Source organism: Chrysemys picta, chromosome 2 (assembly GCF_011386835.1).
Source record: "Chrysemys picta bellii isolate R12L10 chromosome 2, ASM1138683v2, whole genome shotgun sequence".
In the NCBI taxonomy this organism is placed as follows: domain Eukaryota; kingdom Metazoa; phylum Chordata; order Testudines; family Emydidae; genus Chrysemys; species Chrysemys picta.
Window position 1 is genome coordinate 95,766,276 of NC_088792.1, and position 19,206 is coordinate 95,785,481.

Below are 19,206 nucleotides of genomic sequence, written 5' to 3' on the forward strand. Positions count from 1 at the left end.
GCAGAAAATGGAAGTTTTACCAGCAAGTTTTACATGTCAAATGCACTGCAGAGAGAACACTTTCTAACTTGACACACGCTTTACAATCTCTCCCCCATCAAAATTAGATAATTTCACTAACAGAGCCTGCATAGCAGTGACACTTGTCAATGTCTTTGGATAATTGTTTCTTTGTGACTTGTTCATAGATTATATGAACAAACAAAAGAACTTTAAGTGGCATGAATCATTTGGCTTGGTTGCTTTAATATAAAGTTAAGCTGAACTGAAAAATAACGACAAGAGAACTTTAATACAAGGAACTCAGAAATTGCTCCTATTGGTGGCTACATATAATTGGAAATGATTTTTGCTAATTTACATAATATTAAAGAAAGGCTTGATGGGAAAAAATAAAGTTATACTTCAAGCATTTGTTTTAATTCTTTTAAGTTAAAATACTTCGAGTGTGTGATATTTATTTAACTAGACAAAAGTGTTGACTTTATTATTCACACCAGTATTAAAAGTGGCTACATTTACGGTGAACAATATTGATTGCAAATTGAACCCCTTTCTTTTTGTGAACAGATTGTGATCATTGAAAATATATTTGTTATTCATAAGTATTCATCGAGTTCCCTTGGAAGAACACTTTTAAACCTTCTCGCTATTATATGTGGTTTTGTTAAGGCTCCCACAGTGAGTGACAAATTTTTAAGATTGACAATAATGAACAAACAACAATAAACTTGTGGTACTTTTGGTACAAGTTTTCAAGTGTTTATTCATTCAGGATAAATTCCTGGCACTTTCAGAATGTATGATCTTTACAAATACAAGCTGCTGAATAAGAACACACTGAATATATTTACAAAAATATGCACAAATCAGGGTTTAAGAACGCATATACCCCACTGTTTGGTCCTGTATGTTACCTATTGTTGGCCAAACACACTGGAAAAAAAGATGAAGTTTGTAACAAGGAATTACAGTAACTCCTCACTAAATGTTGTACTTATGTTCCTGAAAAATGCGACTTTCAGTGAAATGATGTTAAGTGAATCCAATTTCCCCATAAGAATGAATGTAAATGGGGTTAGGTTCCAGGGAATTTTTTTTTTTTGCCATACGTTACAGTACTATAGTTGGGAGGTGCCCCCGCCTTACCCCGCACAGACACAGCCCACTGGAACTGGAGACAATGAGGCAAGCAAGGAGGCTGAAGGTGCTGTAGGCTAGGAGAAGCACGTTGCGCAGCAGCAGTGGCAGCTTCCCCTACTCTGCAAGCACCAGGGGTGGGGGGCTCAATCCTCGGCCAGCCCACACCACCCCTTCCCCCAAGCCCCAACCCTTAACCCGCCTCTTCTTCCCACCTCCTCCCCCTTTACTCCGCATGCCGCGTCCTCGTTCCCCCCCCCCTCTCCTGCACGCAGCAATCAGCTGGCTTGCCGCGTTCAGGAGGCAGGAGGGAGGAGCAAGGACATGGCACGCAGGCTTCCCCTCCCTCCTGAATGCCGCAAGCCAGCTGATTGCTGCGGGCAGGAGGCAGGGGAGGGATGGGGGAAGGTGCGCCGTGTCTTCGCTCCTCCCCCATCCCTCCTGCCCATGGCAATCAGCTGGCTTGCGACATTCAGGGGGCAGGAGGGAGGGGGGAAGAGCGAGGACTCGGTACGCATGCTTCCCGCTCCCTCCCCTGACTCCTGCCTGCAGCAATCAGGGGAGGGAAGGGGAAGGCGCTGATCCGTGGGGTCTGCCGGCGGGCGGGAGGCGCTGGGGGGAGAGGGGGGGCATAGAGAAGCTGATGGGGGGCTGCCAGCTGTGGACAAAGCAGGCAGACAAAAGACGTTATAGCGAAGCATTGCACAACTTTAAATGGAGCATGTTCTGTAATGGAGCAGGGATGTAAGATCGAAACGTTAAGCAAGAGGACGTTAAGTGGGGAGTTACTGTAAACTAAAACAGCAGCAAAGAACTGATGGCCATTATAACAAATGATTTCCAGAGGTTCTGAGAACCCCTCAACTCCAAGCCTCCAAGGGAACTGTGGGTGCCCAGCACCTCTGAAAATTAGGCCTTAAACTTAATACTCTAGAGAAATTTAAGATTTCCAAAATAAATGTGAAAATTTTTGCTTACATTAGCTCATTCAAATGATGCTAAACTTTCCTCAATAATATAAATTTAGTAGAAAAAGTATTAACGATAGATTTGAAGTTCAACTAAATGCTATTTGAATGTCAACTGTTTCCTAAAGCATTATATAGAATAGGCAATGTTACATTATTTAGACCCACAATACACATCAATTTAGAATTATTATATTGTGGTAGGCAATGTCCTTTATGGATTCTTAATACCTATTTAAACCCACCTGCCTACAGTGAAGAATATTTTTGTGGGGGGAGAAGGGGGAAGGAACATCTACATATTGCACCATGGAAAGCCTGTTTTGAAATCTCAGCCCAACACAGCAGACAACCCCTGCCCTGAATAATATATAGGCGTAAGCCCCAAACACTTACGCATGTGCTTACCTTTGCGCACATTAATAGTTCCCCCATGAAATGTAAAACAAGTGTTTGCAGGATCAGAGCCTACAAAGACAAAGGCCGGGAGAAAAGAAGAATTGCTATCCCCATTTTGCAGATGAAGAAACAAAGACCCTACTCAGGAAAACGTCCCCATACAGGACAGCACTTACACATGTGCCTAGAGTTAAGCACATGCATATGGTGTTTTCCTGAACTGGGGCCAGAGATGAAGTGATTTGTTCCATGTCACATGGGGCGTCTGTAGCGGAGGAGGGAGTTGAACCCAGTCTCCTAAAGCTCAAACCAGTGTCCTAATCACAAGCTCATTCTTCCATTTCCAAAACTACAGTACAACAGTAACTAATACTGGTGCCAACAGAAAAAACTCCTAATCTAGTGGCTTCAATAAGACAATATTCTTCTCTCAAAAATGTTATACTAATTTAACTGCAATAAAACTATACACCCTATTTTACTGACATTTAATAAAATCTCTCTCTCTTTTCCTCACAATACAGCCACCTTGAGACTCACTGAACATGAATGTTCTACAAAGCATTTTAGGCGTTTGTAATCCATTGAGCATATTTCTCTTAAAAGCAGTTGGTTAATTTATTTAGTTCATCTTCCACACAGCTATAACACTGAATTGTCATTATCACAAAACCAAAAAAACAATTTAAACTCAATGGGAGCTATGTATGTAGAGAGAAAAAAAAAGTTTCCAAGACAGGGTTTCCCCCACCCTCTGTCTTTTTGGTTGGGGAAGGTATTTTAGGGCTTTACTTCCCATAAATCCACTTTCTGGCAGCTAGCACTCTCAGTATTTATTTTTCAGCAGCAGCAACAGCAAAATCACTTCCTTGCATTCTCTACAATATCCTTCATTCCTCTCTCTGTTTTGTACTGATAGATCTCTCTAGTTCTTTGTTACAGTATAGCAGTGTTTAAGATGCATTTCCCAACATCTCCTGCTTGTATAATGTATCACAATATAATATGGCTGCAATAAAACAAGCAAGCTAAACCTTCTCTGACATCATCACACTGGATACTGGACTTGACCCCACTTTCCTCACCATTACAGAGAAGGGGTGTGCAAAGCTCTGCCACACTGGAGTCTTCTTGGTTTCTCACCACTTTATTGTTTTATGGTGTTTTAATGAAAGACTCCTCAGGATTTTTCTAAATGTTGAATAAGCATCCACATGCCTATATTCAATCACTGCGCTGCTAACTGTTGCAACGGTAGGAGAAGCCTGCTGAAATGTATTCGTTGGTAGCTTGTTCGATGGGATCGAGCAGAGGACTTTTTGATGTTAAAACTGAGTCAATGTAATTCAGCTGGATTATTGAACACCATTCTGTGTATCTTGCACTATTAATACATCAGCCTTTTTGGAGAGAGCTCAGAACTCTTCTGTGGAGTGCAGCCACTAAAGAGAATAGACTAGTGTTTTGACCTAATGGAGCCTGTCATGCAATTAGCACTAATCCTAATTACATGTAATCCCAGTCTTTAAACTATGTATAGGAATCCTCAATCATCTGAATAAAGATAACAAAAAGACTACAGCAACAGCAGTGTCAATGGGATGAAATTTAAACTGATTTTTTCTAGCTACCAAATACTATTTTCACAACAATGAAATGAAAAACACTTTTCCCACAAAAACCAAAAGTTTCAAAGGGAACAAATTGTTCTGTACAGCTAATTTATACATGCAAAATGCGGGATATTACTTGTTTCTATCACATAAAAATAACATGTTCAACTTATGTCGTTATTTCTTCTTGAAGATATTGAAGAGTTTTACAACATTTGCACATTATATTTGACACTACTGCAGTGGATGTAGGGAAGCATCAAATAAGAGAATAACCTCTCTTATTTGATACTGAAAAAAAAATGGGTAAGTGACAAACCCAAGGTACAAATACATATTAATAACCCAACCTAATACTGTACATTAAGATTTATATTTAGCCAGGAACCCAGAATTAGTGAATGTTATATATGTATAGTGCAAATAAACCCTCCTGTTATAAATGGCAATGACCTGGGTGGATTCAAAGAAGTTAGCAGAGACTGTGGCCAATAAACAGAGGATCGTTTCTCCCAAATAAACTATAACTAATAACAACATCACTGTGAATAAATTCCATAGCTTCAAACCCAGGAGGATTCAGGGAGACTATTTCTACTGGATTAAATCTTAATTGCTTTAACTGATGGATTCTACTTATCACCAGCACACAAACTGCCAACAGCATGATTTAACCTGAAAATCCAAATTTCTCATACTAAGAAGTTAATTATCTTGTATAAATGCATGTGAATCTTTCTACACTTCATGTATTTTGATACTTTATGTCTAGAATCTCAGGTACAGCTGTTAAATATTTTTATATACACACGTACATGGATTAGAAATATGATTTACTTCCATATACTACACAAGTGAATTCTAATTCTCTCTCTCTCTGCCTGAAGATGCATATTGTGTTGACTGGGGAGGGGGGGAGGGAACCCATCAAGTTACATATATTATAATATCTGTTTACTAAGTGAAGAAGACATCACTACTATTAGAGCACTCATCTATTGAATATCACTACATATATCAAGTACATTCAAAACATCCTACATCCTTGTGAGTAAGTCATAGCTAGAAATTACTTTGGCTTGGTGAATGCTTCAGCCTGTACCCTGTTTAAGGTAAATTACCCAATGCCTGGACACAGATTGCTATAGTATCTGCTCTTACTTCACTTAAACTGGACCTCTCAGTATTTACTGACTGACATTTTACAGCTTACAAAGCAATCTGCCTTTCTTGTCTGGTACTCCTCTTCTACACAACGCAATGCCAAACAGCTGACTATCTGGTTTCTAAAAATGGACTATGCTGCAAACAGCATCCTGACAATTTAATAATTTGTCAAAGTAGTCCAACCAGCTATTATGAAGTACATATTGTAGGGTTCAGAGGTAAAGGTCATCTGCTCACTCAAAAAGCAAAGTTAAACTGTATTTGCTGACACTAAAAAAAAAAAAAAATCAGACAATTAAAAATAAAAAAAATCGGAGACATTCTGTGGCAGACCTGATTTTAACATACAAATGTCACTGCTTTGCTCGTAACAGCAGCTGCAGCTTTATGAGAAGAATGCTATTTCTCTTCCCGTTTGAGAACTGTTCAAGATCTCTATTCTATTTCTGTATTAGAGATTGCCATAAATTGGAAGTGAAACAGAATTTAGAATATCTTGTTTGTGATGTGTCAAGCAGCGGAGCCTATGAATGCTGCCCTGGAATTCAAGTACTGAAAAATTAGTTTGGGGGTTTAAACTAAGCATTTGCCAAAATGCCAAAGACTTTTCGCTATTGTTATGGCATGCAATATAAAGGGTCTAGTGTTCAAACTTGGGCACCTAAATTAGATGCTCTTTAAAATATGTATATATATGCTTAGAAAATGTATTGGGGACATCCATGTTTGAAAATTATTCCTTGTATCTCCAGTCTCTCTAACAGAAATCTATGCCTATTTTTTTAAAAACTGACTAGCAATTTTGAGTGCCCAACTTAAGACATCTTAAAGGGACATGATTTCCAGAAAGAACTCAGCACCCTTAGCCTAAAAATTACACTCCTTTAAAAAGTGTTTCCTGTTGGGAAACCAAAAATTGTGGCACTCAAAATCACTCGTCACTCTGAAAAACGTAAGCCCTAGAATTAAGTGCAGGGCCGGCTCTGGCTTTTTTGCCACCCCAGGCAAAAAAGCCTCCGGCCGCCCCCGCCCCCCCGCCCCAGCGCAGCAGGGGAGGGCGGCCGGAGCCCCGGGGGGGAGGGCGGCGAGCCCCGGCCGGGGCTCCGCTCTCCCCGTCCGGGGCTCCGCTCTCCCCGGCAGCCAGAGCGCCGGGGGGAGGGCGGCGAGCCCCGGCCGTGGCCCCGCTGTCCCCGGCGGCCGGAGCACCGCGCCGCCCCCCTCCAGGTGCCGCCCCAAGCACGAGCTTGGTGGGCTGGTGCCTGGAGCCGGCCCTGATTAAGTGATTGATCCCATGAGGTGATGAACACCCTTATCTCTTACTGTTTTCACCAGGCTTGCGCATCAGCTGGAATGTGCTAAGTGTCCACACCATCTAGTAAGATAGGCCCACAAAATCTTAATTAACAAACATACACTGGATCAGTGTAGGTAACAGTGAAAGGCATCAGTAAATAATCAATATCCTAGCAATATCCTGAAAAGTACCTTCACTAATCACTTTTTGATATTGGTCAAAGCACAAAAGTGTAAAGTCTCATCAATAGCTTTACCAAGAGAAAGAGGTCAGAAGAGCAGAGCAATTTAAAGTACTGTATCTTTGAACAAGAGATAAGTACCCAATAACATGATTTGGAACTTACATATCTTTCAATCTTTCTTCTCAGTTCATTTTGCCTTTAACGCTCCGAATACAGGGGATACTTGTGTTGTTCACTTAACCAAAAGGTTAGTAAATGCCAGCATTCTGAGGCCTTGGCTACACTGGCGCTGTACAGCGCTGCAACTTGCTGCGCTCAGAGGTGTGAAAACGCCCCCCCCCCCGAGCGCAGCGAGTGCAGAGCTGTAAAGCGCCAGTGTAATCAGTGAGTGCAGTGCTGCACGCTTGCTCGCAGCGCTGCAAGCTATTCCCCTCGGAGAGGTGGAATACTTGCAGCGCTGCCGGCGCGACTAAACTTGCGCTTCACAGCGCTGCCGCGGCAGTGCTGTGAATTCTCAAGTGTAGCCAAGGCCTAAGGGTTAAGTGAAGAATACCTTTATTTCAGCTTTACTGAGTACAATGGTGTTTTTAAGATATGCTCACCCACAGTACCACACAATGAATCCTACAGGTTCTGAAGATCCACTCAGTGCTGGGATCAAGATTTTATAATTATATACCCTTAAACCCAGCACATTACTTAGGCTGTGGCTACACATGCAGATGTAGAGCTCCGGGAGTTAAACCAGTCCTCAGAGACATCAGCAGGGAAAGCGCTGCCGTGTGTTTAAACTGTCAGCTGCAAGCGCAGTGGCATGGCTACATTAGCAGCTCTTGCAACGCCACAGAGAGCAGTGCATTGTGGTAGCTATTCCAGTGTGCAAGTGGCTGCAGCGTGCTTTTCAAATGGGGGGTGGAGTGTGACAGGGAGTCTGTTGTGTGTATGTGGGGGGAGAGAATGTGTTTGGGGGGCGGGGGTGTCAGCATGCTGTCTTGTAAATTCAGACAGTGGCAGGGGGAAACCCTGACATCAGCCCCCACCTCTCTCTCTCTCTCTCACACACACACACACACACACACACACACACACACGTCTGCCTCGGTGGCAGCAGCATGCCACAGTAATGGTTTGCTTTGTGTCCTGGAGCACATAAGCATGCCAGCTGTCAGAAACGGAGCTTTGAAAGGGGATATCCGCATGCCTGCAGCTAAGTTCAAAACAATGACAAGAGTGGCCACTTGACTTCAAGGGATTATGGGATGTTTCTGGAGGCCAATCACAGTGCAGTAATGTAACACGTCGTCCACACTTCTTCTTGCATCTGAAGAAGTGAGGTTCTTACCCACGAAAGCTTATGCTCCCAGTACTTCTGTTAGTCTCAAAGGTGCCACAGGACCCTCTGTTGCTTTTTACAGATTCAGACTAACACGGCTACCCCTCAGATACTTGTCGTCCACACTGACACCCTGGCGCTCCAGCCCAAACTCAGCAAGTTCTATGCTTCTAGTGGAGGTGGATTACCAGGAGCGCTCCAGCTGCAGAGTCTAAGCACTCTAAGTGCCTTGCTAGTGTGGACACCTCAGGAGTTAGGGTGCCCGGGGCTCATTTAATGCGTTCTAACTTGCAAGTGTAGCCAAGTCCTTAGATGTTTTTTCATGTCTATAATTTGCCCACAATGTTCACATAATGGATTATAATAGACATTATGAGATATTATATGCCATATCCTTTATGAAGGACTGATTTGTCGCAAAGCAAATAGCATTAAGGAGAAGGCAATTAATAAACATAGGCCCTGATTCAGGGTATTAAGTGCAACAGTAAAGCAGGTGCTAAACTTTAATATTAAAATTAACAAAAAGGGATGGAATTAAATGCATGTTTAAGTGCTTTTAAGAATAGGGGCCACACACTCTACTAAAATAGTGGATAGACCAATGCAAGCAAAAAATTCAAGGAAAAAACAAACAAAATGATTACCTATTTGTTCAATAACTGTTGTTCTTCAAGATATGTTGCATATGTCCATTCTACTTCAGGTGTGTGTATGCCAGAGGACCAAAGCCAGAGATCTTTTTCTCATAGCAGTATCCATCAGGACAGTGCATGCAACCTGTGCACATTTGCACTGCTAGCTGACGGTATAAAGGGGTGGAGCCACCTTGACCCTGCCCTCCATTTCCTTCACACCCAAAACTTGTATTTCTTGAGACTCCAGTATAGAGGGGAAGGAGTATGGATCATGGAGGGGTCACACAACATCTCAAAGCACAACCATTATCGAACAGTTATGTAACCTTTTTCTTCGAGTGCTTGCACATGTCCATTCCACATCAGGTGACTCTCAAGCAGTTCAACATGAGGAAGGTATCAGAGTCTACATAAACAAGGACCACTCTCCCAAATCTAGCATCATTCATTGAGGCCTGGGATAGAACATAATGAGCGGTGAAGGTATGAACAAAGAAACAAGTCACAGCCCTGCAAATGTCACTAACGAGTATGTGACCTAAGACAGCAGTCAAGGCTGCTTGAAACTGCTCAATCCTGACCGGTTAAAAGGCTAATGCCCTCCGGATGTCCAACTTATGGCGTTTTTACTCATCTTTATGAGTGAGGTTTCGGAAAAAAAGGTTAGTAAGTATATAGGCTGATTTGGGTGAAAAGTCAAACACTACTTTAGTGAGAAATGTAGGGTGTGGACACAAACTAACTGTATTTTTATTTTAAAAAATAACGTATTTGCATCCAAAGCTGGAAGTTCTGCTGCTCCTGGCCAAAGTAATAGCCACTGGGACTGTCACCTTCTTTGAGACATGAAAAATGGTGCACGTAGCTAAAAGCTTAAAAAGGAGGGGAGGGGGGACTATTAAAACTCCAGTACCAAATTTAGATCCCATGATGGGTGTGGGGTCTTTTATAGGAAGGAAGAGCCTATAAGGCTCTAACAGTCATAGGGCTGGAAAAAACAGAGGAGGATGGAATGCTGAGAAAGTTGCCAAATGAACTCAGAGAACTGGCAGAGTTCTTTTTTCCTTTAGGTGAAGCAGGTAAAACAGAATACACTGTATGGGAGCCTGTGAAGGAGAGGTACTTTTCTATGGCGACCACAGAAAACCTCCTCCATTTTCTAAGCTAAGTGTTCATGCTAATTAAGAGAACATTCTGAACTTCAAGGAAACAGCATCCTGGGGAGTTAGCCACTGAGCAACCAAGAGTCAGTTGTAGGCTGAGAAGGCTGGAATGCAGCGTCTGCCCATGGTGCAGCAAAACTATGTCTGAGACCTAAAGAAAAGTTAAGGATTTTCAAAGTGAGAGACTCAAGTGTTTGGAGAACCAATGCCGTTGAGGCCAGTCTGGTGCTATAAAGATTAGAATGTGTGATCCTGTCTGTGTTTGCATATAAAGTTCTTGCTACCAAGAGAATGCGGAGAAAGCAAATAGAAATTTCACCCTCCAGGAGGAGAAGAGACATTTGTCAATGACCTCAGGCTGTTACCTAATCTCAAACTGAAGAGGCAGCCTGCTCTGTCGGGAGGTGAACAGGTCTATTTCTGGCATTCCCCATGATCTCTGCTGAACATTCTGCTCAGACGATCCGCCAGTCTGTTTTGGACTTCTGGGAAGCAAGCATAATTGCATTCTTAATGCAGAAAGTCCAAAGGTTCAATACCTCTTGGCAAAGGGTTTTGATTTGTCACCTCCCTGCTTGTTCAAATCGAACACAGTAGCAGTGGTGTCCACGATTACTCTACGTTACAGTATAACTTCTGATGTGGGGAAGAAAAATCTGACAGGCCAAGTGGACAGCTCCAAATTCTCAAACACTGATATGGAGAAAGAGATTCTGGTCAGATCAGAATCTTTGTGTCTGGAGGTTCCCTAAGCGAGGTCCCAATATGGGAGATGAAGCATCTGTGATGTCATGGAGGGCACAGATGGGGCAAAGGGAACCCCTTTGCTTACACTGGCAAGGTCTAGCCATCAATCCAGTGACGACAAAACACTTCCTGGTATGGAGAGTCAACATCTCCGCTGGATCATGAGGATAGTGGTAGAACAACTTCAACCACCTCTGCATAACTTTGAGGTGAGATCTTGCATGTTGAAGCACATATGTACAAGCTGCCATGTTGCCTAGACGTCTCAGGTAATTCCTTGTTGTTGTATGGGACAACCCTTTAAGTCCCTGTACAGGTTGACTATCACCTGAAACCTGGCCTCAGTGAAATATACTCTCACTGTGATAGTCGAGAACCGCTCCTATGAAATCAGCTCTCTTCACAGGAAGATGTGATTTGTCCTTGTTGATCAACAGCCCTGAGATGCAGTACAATCACTGCCATGCACTTTGTGAAGACTCGAGGTGCTGACGACAGGCTGAAAGGAAGGACCATAAACTGCTAATGAACATCTACTATAACAAAAACCTTCTGCGACTCTGGTGAATAGTCACACAGAAATAGGCATCCTTTAAAGCAGAGGGCAGACACTGGGGTCTAAGAATGGGATAACAGATTCTAGGATAACCACACAAAACTATCTTTTTTATGTATTTGTTGGGGGTTTGCAGGTTTAAATTAGGTCTGTGGTCTCCCCTGGACTTTGGAATGAGAAAATACACTGGAACAGAATCCCATTCCCTGATGTTGAGGAGGTGCTTCCTCTGTGGCCACTAACTGTATCAGAGACTGAACTTCTTGAATTGGTACACTCTCTTGGGAATCATCCCAGAAAAAGGATGTGGATGGTGGGTGGGAAGTGAGAACAGAGGTAAATTGCAGGATACATGCCAGTTCCACCATGCTTAGAACCCACCAGTCTGTTGTAATGTGAGTCCAAGCACTTATGAAGTGGAACAACCTACTCCCAAAGGGAAGGGAAAATCAGAGTGAGTGGTATGCTGTACTCAACTAAGGAATCCAATAGACTGTTTCAGTGCTACAGACTGTTTGTAGGTAGCAAATGGCAGAGGAGAAGGTGATTGAGTCATATGGTCTAGATAGGTCCAGCAGAGGTATCTATTCTATCCTGCAAGATAAGCTGGACTAGAGTGTATATGCCCAAAGACTTTAAGATAGCTGTAGAATCTTTAAGAGAATGCAGAACCTCATCTGTCGTTGAAAATAAATTTGGGCCTTCAAAAGGACAAATCCTCCTTTGTCTGTTATGTCATAGTTTGGTTAGAATGCCAGATGATTATAGCTAAGGAGCACCAGGGAGCACCTATCTGGAGCTGACTTAGTTCTAAACTTGGTATCCATCTTCTTGGATGATTCTGTCAGGGACTTAGCACTCAAAGAAGAGGGCCTCTTCTTGTTAGAAGAGGTTGAAGCGTTCGACTTCTGCTGCTGCTTGTGCGGTAATGGAGACAGACAATCGTATCTTCTCAACAACACAGAGATGTCACCAAACCTGGCAGTACGCTCAGAGATGGAGTACAGTGTGAACTCCTGTGTACCAACAGCTAGGTGCCAAGGATGGGCACCAAGCTGCCATCATTAGGATGTGTTAATCAAACGTCCCTCCAGTTCTTAGTCCTAGTCTTAACCCCCTCCTACAGATAGGGCACTTATGCCTCACATGTCCTTCTCCAGACACTTAAAGCAGCGGGAGTAAGGATCACTGACAGGCACGGATTTGTTACATTCAGAACAGAGCTTAAAACCCATGTTCTTAGGCATGCCCCAGTTCAAGCTTAAAGCTCAAACAAAATGAAACAAAAATGTTCCTAAAATGAGTACTGCTAACTATAACTAATTACAACAATAAAATCTAGAAACATTTTATCTAAAGGCAAAACGGGAAAGAGTACAACAAGGACATATGCTCCAACTACCGACTGCAGGTGATGAGAAGGAACGGAGGGTGTTCAGGGCAATTCACCTGTTTATGCCCTCGGCTAGCAGCATGGCCAAGCACAGATCTCTGGCTTTGGCACACTGGCTTGCAGACACCTTAAATAGAAGGGGCACGTGCAAGCATTCAAATGGTAAACATCCTTCACTCTTTCTGAAATGACTATATAAATAATCAGGCTTGGCAGAATTCAAATTTTAGGATTATATAATTTATATCAGGCATGTTTGTATTTTTATCTATTTAAATTTTCACAGCTGTGCAATATTATGGGTTTTAAGCATTTTTTTCTATTTTTCTATTTTCATCTATTTAAATTTTCACAGTTGAGGGAAATGATGAGGGTTCAGTCAATGGGTAGGGGGTCAGACAATAATTATTTAATGACAGCAGATGCCGAGATTCAAAAAGTTAAAACTTTATAACCAATAACACACAAATTGTCCAAATCATATGTCAAAATATACAAAATACATGGCCTGAAATCAAAATCTAATAGGTTCTCAAGCATAATTTTTCTTACTGTGCCTACCTGTAAATTTCAATTCTCCATGGAAATATTTTCGGTTTGTGTGTATATGGTGAAAACAACATTTATCAACATTTACTGAAACAAATCTAATCCTTTCAAGCCTATGTATAATATAACTAGAAGAGAATGAAAAAAAGTGGGAGTACTCCATGCAAAGTCTTTCTTCAACAGCTGGATCTCTGTTCAAATGGTCAGTAGTGAAAGACTTAAAGATGTTAGCATATAAACTATTATTAGGTACCAGAGTTAAAATTCTGCAGGGATGGCATTTCATGATTTTCAAAGCTATTATTTCTATGAGCTACTCAACAGGTAACACCGCAGTTGGTCATATTGAAATAGTTTTCTTCACATCTAAAAAACTACATTTGGGGGTTGGGGGTAAACGAAAGGTTCTGCCAAAACTAATGGGACTACCCTAATAGTGTTGGTATTGCATGCCATCTCTGCTCTAACCCAAACATGCAACAGATTAAGATCTAATTGTGTAGGGCCTATCTGTTCAGAGCTCATTACAGAGCTGGGTATGATTTTGCAAAGACTAAGTGCACAATGTGACTGCATTTTTTGTGTTGGGCCAAAATCTTAAATTTAATTGCAGGATTTTAAAAATAAATACATATTTTAATAGATTAAAATTACAAATGTCCAGGGCTTTTTTTCATTATAATGTTAAATATCATATGCTAAAATGTCAGTTAAAGTTTTCCTGAAGAGGAAAGTTTTTTCTCAGCAAAAAATGAATAGGAAGAGGGGAGAAATGGGCATGCATTAGGAATCAGTATACCATCTCCCAGAGGGCAGAATATAAAACAGCCTGTCAAGTAATCAAAGATAACCAAAGAGATGTGTTAAATCCCTGATGGTTTTTTCCGTTCAGCATCAGGTGAATCCAAGTTATTTTACCACCTGACAGAGCTTCCTCATTCTATGAATTCCCAGTTTCTCTCTCCAGATCAGCATTACCACCACTCAATCGCTTGACAACTTGGTTGTTGGGAGAGACGTCCATTGATGTGCATTATCTAAAGCAGTGGACCCTAAATGGTGGGTTGTGACCCATCAGTGGGTCACATGAAGGTTCTAGATGGTTTGTGGGCCCAGTGTGGAGGGGAGGCCTGGGGAAGAGGAGGAAGGGGGAAGAGAAGGTTGGAGACCAACCCCACCTCACACACACACACCACGCTGGGCTGGGCCTGGCTCCCCACTGTGAGCTGCAGCGCCATTCACTTGAAATTGGGCTGAAGGGGCAGCCAGGCCAAACCTGCAGTGACGCTATGACCCCTTGCGCCAAGCTGCAATGCCCTGACGGGGGAACCAGGCCCAGCCCTGTGGAACAGGAGCTGCCGTTGTACGCTAAGTGCGGAGGGCGCTCATTCTCCAAGCCCTCCACAAACCCTGCCTCTGCTCTGCACCAAGCTGGGATTCAGGTTGCAGTGCTAGGTTAGAGGGTGCTGTTCGGGAACCACTAATCTTAAAGCTGGCTTAACCATTCACATCATAGCTATTTTATTTATTTTAAATAATGAGTAATAGTAATAAATTGTACTGCTGATGGAAAAGAGGTTATTAGCAGCACTAGAATTGTTGTGTCATCTGGCAAGGCAGATACAGTTTGAGGAATCTAAAACTGTAAATGTTCATTTTTAATTCAAAAGAAAGGGTCACAATAAATGGCTACATGAATGTAACTAATCACCATGTTGCACTGTTTTAATATTTTTTTCCTGTACACTGAATGATATAGGGTCAATTCTGGAATTTATGGACAATGATTTGGTAGGTGAGGAATGAAACATCTTAGTATTAACTTTAGAAAGACCAAATTGCCTGGAACCAAGGGGTACAAAAGAGACAAAAAAGTCCATCCTTGACACACAAAGAAGTTTAAAATTAAGGGGCCTAAATTCTCTCTCACAAGTGATTACGTACTCCATTAAAGCACAAAAATGAAAACCCAAGACTGACTTAAAGGACAAATGTACTATGACCCAGTTTGGCATACGTTGTTTTTATTCATACAGGAAAGGAACAGAGCCAGAAAATAATATATACCACAGAAGATAACACTATGAGCCAAATTCTGTTTTCATGTCAAAGGGTTGGAGGTATGAAGAGAAATTGGCCCACGAAGTCCAATTACTCTCATCAATATTTTGTCAGAACACAAAACAATTTTTATTATTATTTGTCTTAGTCCTGGTTTTTAAATCATTAAAATGTCCTTCATATTTAAAAAAGAAGTGCTAATTTTTCCCTCCAAGGCTTAACCTTATGTATTTTTGTTTTGTTTTTCTGAACGAATGGATAAAGAGAAGGAAAAAATTGCTTCTCTCTTCCAGGTTTTCAAATCGATACATTTAGTAATTTTTTAAATATATTTATAAATATTTATTTTAACAGAGGAATCCATAAATGTAAGAGGAAGGGAAGAGAAGCTGTAAAGTCATCTATAATATTGAGATAGCTTACCTTTTTTCCTCCCGTTACAAACTGTTTGCAGTGGGATCTTACAAACTGAGGGTGGACAGCAACAATCTGTGTTTAAAGTGGGAGAAAAAGTATAATTGCTGAAGTATTTGTTTATCTGTTAAATTGCGACATAGATGCTGTATCAACTGTCACACTATGCAACCTTTGCCCATTATGGACTGTTACAGATGTACATCTTTTACTAGGTAGAGAGATGAAAAATTTATTTGCATTAAGATGCCATGGAAGCTCCCAAGTGGCCAAAACTCAGTATTGCTGGAAAAATGTTATCACTGTTCTCTTCCATAAAACAAAATCTTACACCAAAAGAACTGCCCTCTTTCCCGCCAAGAAAAAGCCACCTGGTTCTTCACGCAACCCTACTGTTGCAGTTCTCTGACAGCCAATTTGTCTGTGATACGAGGAGCATAACTGAGGTTTTCCCTTACTACAGAGGGCATCATCATTGGGACACCATCACCCACCACTTGATCCCAGGATAGATTTAAGATACTAATCAATTCAAAAATATTGACCTAGCACTTATCAGAACCACCAAAATTTATAATCGCAGATCTACACAGAGAGAAATAGGTTAAGACAGGAAACAACTGAAACCTGACAATTTCCCCCCTCACGCTTTGCTTTTTGTATTTTAAAAAAGTCAATAATGCTCTAGATTGTACAAAATCTAGAACAGCTTTTCCCCAACCTAACCAGCTCAAAAGCTTTTGGACTGGAACAGATGACTATTTTCTAGCGATTTAAATAATATTAAGGCAAAGAACTAGTATTTTTTAAGCAACAGAATCAGTGTGACCCTTCTTTTATTAAAAGCACCAATAATGTACTTGTTAAGGATTAAATAAGTACTTACTTTAATAGGACAGTCAAATGTTTCATGAAATTCTTCTCCTGAATACAATCCAAATACCTGCACCTAAAGAGACAGTTAGAATCAAATCACGTAATAATCACTCTGACAAACACTGAGAGGTGAATGAAAACGCTAATGCCTAACATGATTAAAACAATGCAGTACACTTAACAATTCAGAATTATCTGAAACTTCCTTGGATTCCATTAAGGTCTCCGATGAACCTAAACAGTACCAGAGTGCTTCTTTGCAATTAGGTTTTACAAGCACCACAAGAAATAAGAGTTCTTTTTGCTTTAGGCTGATCACTTCTGTTAAAACAGATACTAATTTAATAGATATGAAAAGCATTCACATATTCTTAATAAAACTCAATGGAACATATATTAAAAGCTTTTTTTTTTCCTGAAAAGCTAAGTGCCTTTTTTTTTTTTTAAAGGTTAATACAGTTCAGCTTCAGAGATGCTTCTTAGAATCCTTCAAGTCTCCAAAAATCTCCTCTGGACTATAAAGCAAAACTAGCATGAAATCTAAGGCCTAGTGTACACGATAGAGTTAGGTTGACATAAGGCAACTTACGTCAACCTAACTCTGTGAGCATATACACTACAAAGTTGCTGCACACTACACCAACCTAATAACTCCACATCTGCAAGAGACATAGCACTTAGGTCGATGTAATTAGGTCAACACAGTACCTGTGTAGACACTGCATTGCTTACATTGACTGCTGCGGCCTTTAACAGCCCGAGCTGTCAGCTCTGCCATCCTGGACAGCCCGGCTCTGGCGGTCATCCTGGGGCGACAGCTCCAGTGGTCAGTCCTGGGTGGCAGGGCTCCAGTTGAGAGCTTGGGCTGTCAGCCCCCAAAATGCCCCACTGAAGTTGGTGGAAGTGCTCCTGGTGAGGACGCGCACCACCAGCAGGAGGAGGGTAGCGTGAACACGAACAGCCGATTTAATTACTGTGGTGGCTGTAGGTCAACCAAACTTAAATCAACTTAATTGTGTAGTGTAGACATGACCTAAACACCACAATTTTAATGGCCTTTCCTAAAAGCATCCAGCAATACTATGTTTTTTCTCCTTACACTTAGGAATTCCTTCTGTGAAAAGGTCCCTCTCCTCTTCTAGTGAGTTGAAGTAACTGTTGGTAAATGCTATTTAATAGTCACCTCTGCAATTGCAACTATATACAATAATGTTCTCCTTCAATTAGAGCCAAGCACGCTTCATACAGCTACAGCAAACAAAACTATATTAATGACAGTAAAGATGTTTAATAGGTTTTAAGAACAGAAAAATGTTTTCTTTTCTTTAAAGAATAGATGAGAATAATCAAAGCCATGAATGCAACAGAAATTATTTTTGCAATGAAGAAGATAAATCTTCTATCTAAATAATGGTGTCAATGATCATGTGAATGAAAGGTGAAAAATATTCCTGGAGAAATGTGGATAAAGACAACACAAAATGGTATGAATGGAAAATGAAAACATTATCTTAAGTCCTTGTAAGTGGTACTACCCCGGCCTGGCTAGAGAAAGAGGAGAAGGATGCACATGTACTTGGGGATACTTATTTCGGCTCTGTAGATTTGGGGGCCAGAAGCTGTAACAGACTCTCCTCCCTGCTTCTAGCAAGCATCATGAACACTTGAGACCCCCATACATTTCAAGTGGAGGGATGAAGGAGATGCTCAGGACACATATGCCAACAACAGAATGAGTCTTTGAGCCCTCCAGTAAAAATATATTTACCAGTCTGTTCAAGAGATGCTCTTCTGGACCATGGCATTTTCTTATACACTGTTTGGGCTAATTAACTTAGTCCAAGTTTATTTAGCTCAGGGTGTGGTTATCTTGTAAACAAGGAGCAAACAACAGTAATATTTAACAATCCCTGTGTAGGCAAAGGAGCAGCAACAGTGTACATACAGACTTGGACATCAGACCCTAGTTTTCCAAAACACACAACCCTATCAACAGATTTTATTCTGCATGTTCAAGGAAATGGACTCAATTATCTCACTGGCTTTTTCATTTCTGTCTTTTATGACTGTAGTTGCCCCTTAGGAATCTTTCAGAAAAAAGTAACAGGATCTTTAGAATAAAGCTGGACAGCCACCAGTGACGAGCCAAAGGAACTTTAGTTCCTTATGTCTCCAGGAATATCTACTCATGCTATGAGACAACACTGTCTGCGATGATGGAAGTCCGCCAGTGAACTGTACAGACCAGTGGTGCGCAAACTTTTCCTGTTACGATCCTCACCCTCCCCAGTCTCCACGCCCTCAATCCATTACTGTATAGCCAAGGCTTCCTCGGCAGAGGAGCTTGGGCTGAAGGCAGAGCTGGGGATGGAGAGGGAATGATGGCAGTGCTGGCCTGGGGGCGGAGCAGAGGGCAGAGTGGAGCTGAGGCTATGGCCAGAGCTGGGATAGGGGCAGAGCGGGGTTGTGGCTGGGCACAGAGCAGGACTGGGTGGCGCTCCCTCCCGCCCCCTGTGGGGGCTGGCCTGGGCCCTGCTGCACAACCCCCCCCCCAAACATTCCTCCATGCCCCCTAGGGGATGTGCCCGACAGTTTGGGGGCCACTGGTAGAGACGAATGGGTGATATTCAAATTGAGATTGACTCTATACCTACAATAATCTTTGGGGATGGAGGTTATTTTGGGGGTGGGGAGGGTAATTTTGGTCAATT

General features: G+C 41.7%; 1 protein-coding gene across 8 annotated transcripts in view; it reads right to left on the reverse strand.

Annotated features, from left to right (window-relative positions):
* VPS41 (VPS41 subunit of HOPS complex) overlaps window positions 1-19,206 on the reverse strand; it is a 152,566-nt gene that overhangs the window by 81,692 nt on the left and 51,668 nt on the right. For all 8 annotated transcript variants that reach the window (XM_024106434.3, XM_042844793.2, XM_024106435.3 and 5 more), the window contains 2 exons: window positions 16,506-16,568; window positions 15,629-15,694 (listed from right to left, as the gene is read on the reverse strand). In XM_024106434.3, coding sequence (XP_023962202.1) covers window positions 15,629-15,694; window positions 16,506-16,568 — 129 coding nt within the window. The remainder of the gene's footprint in view (window positions 1-15,628; window positions 15,695-16,505; window positions 16,569-19,206) is intronic.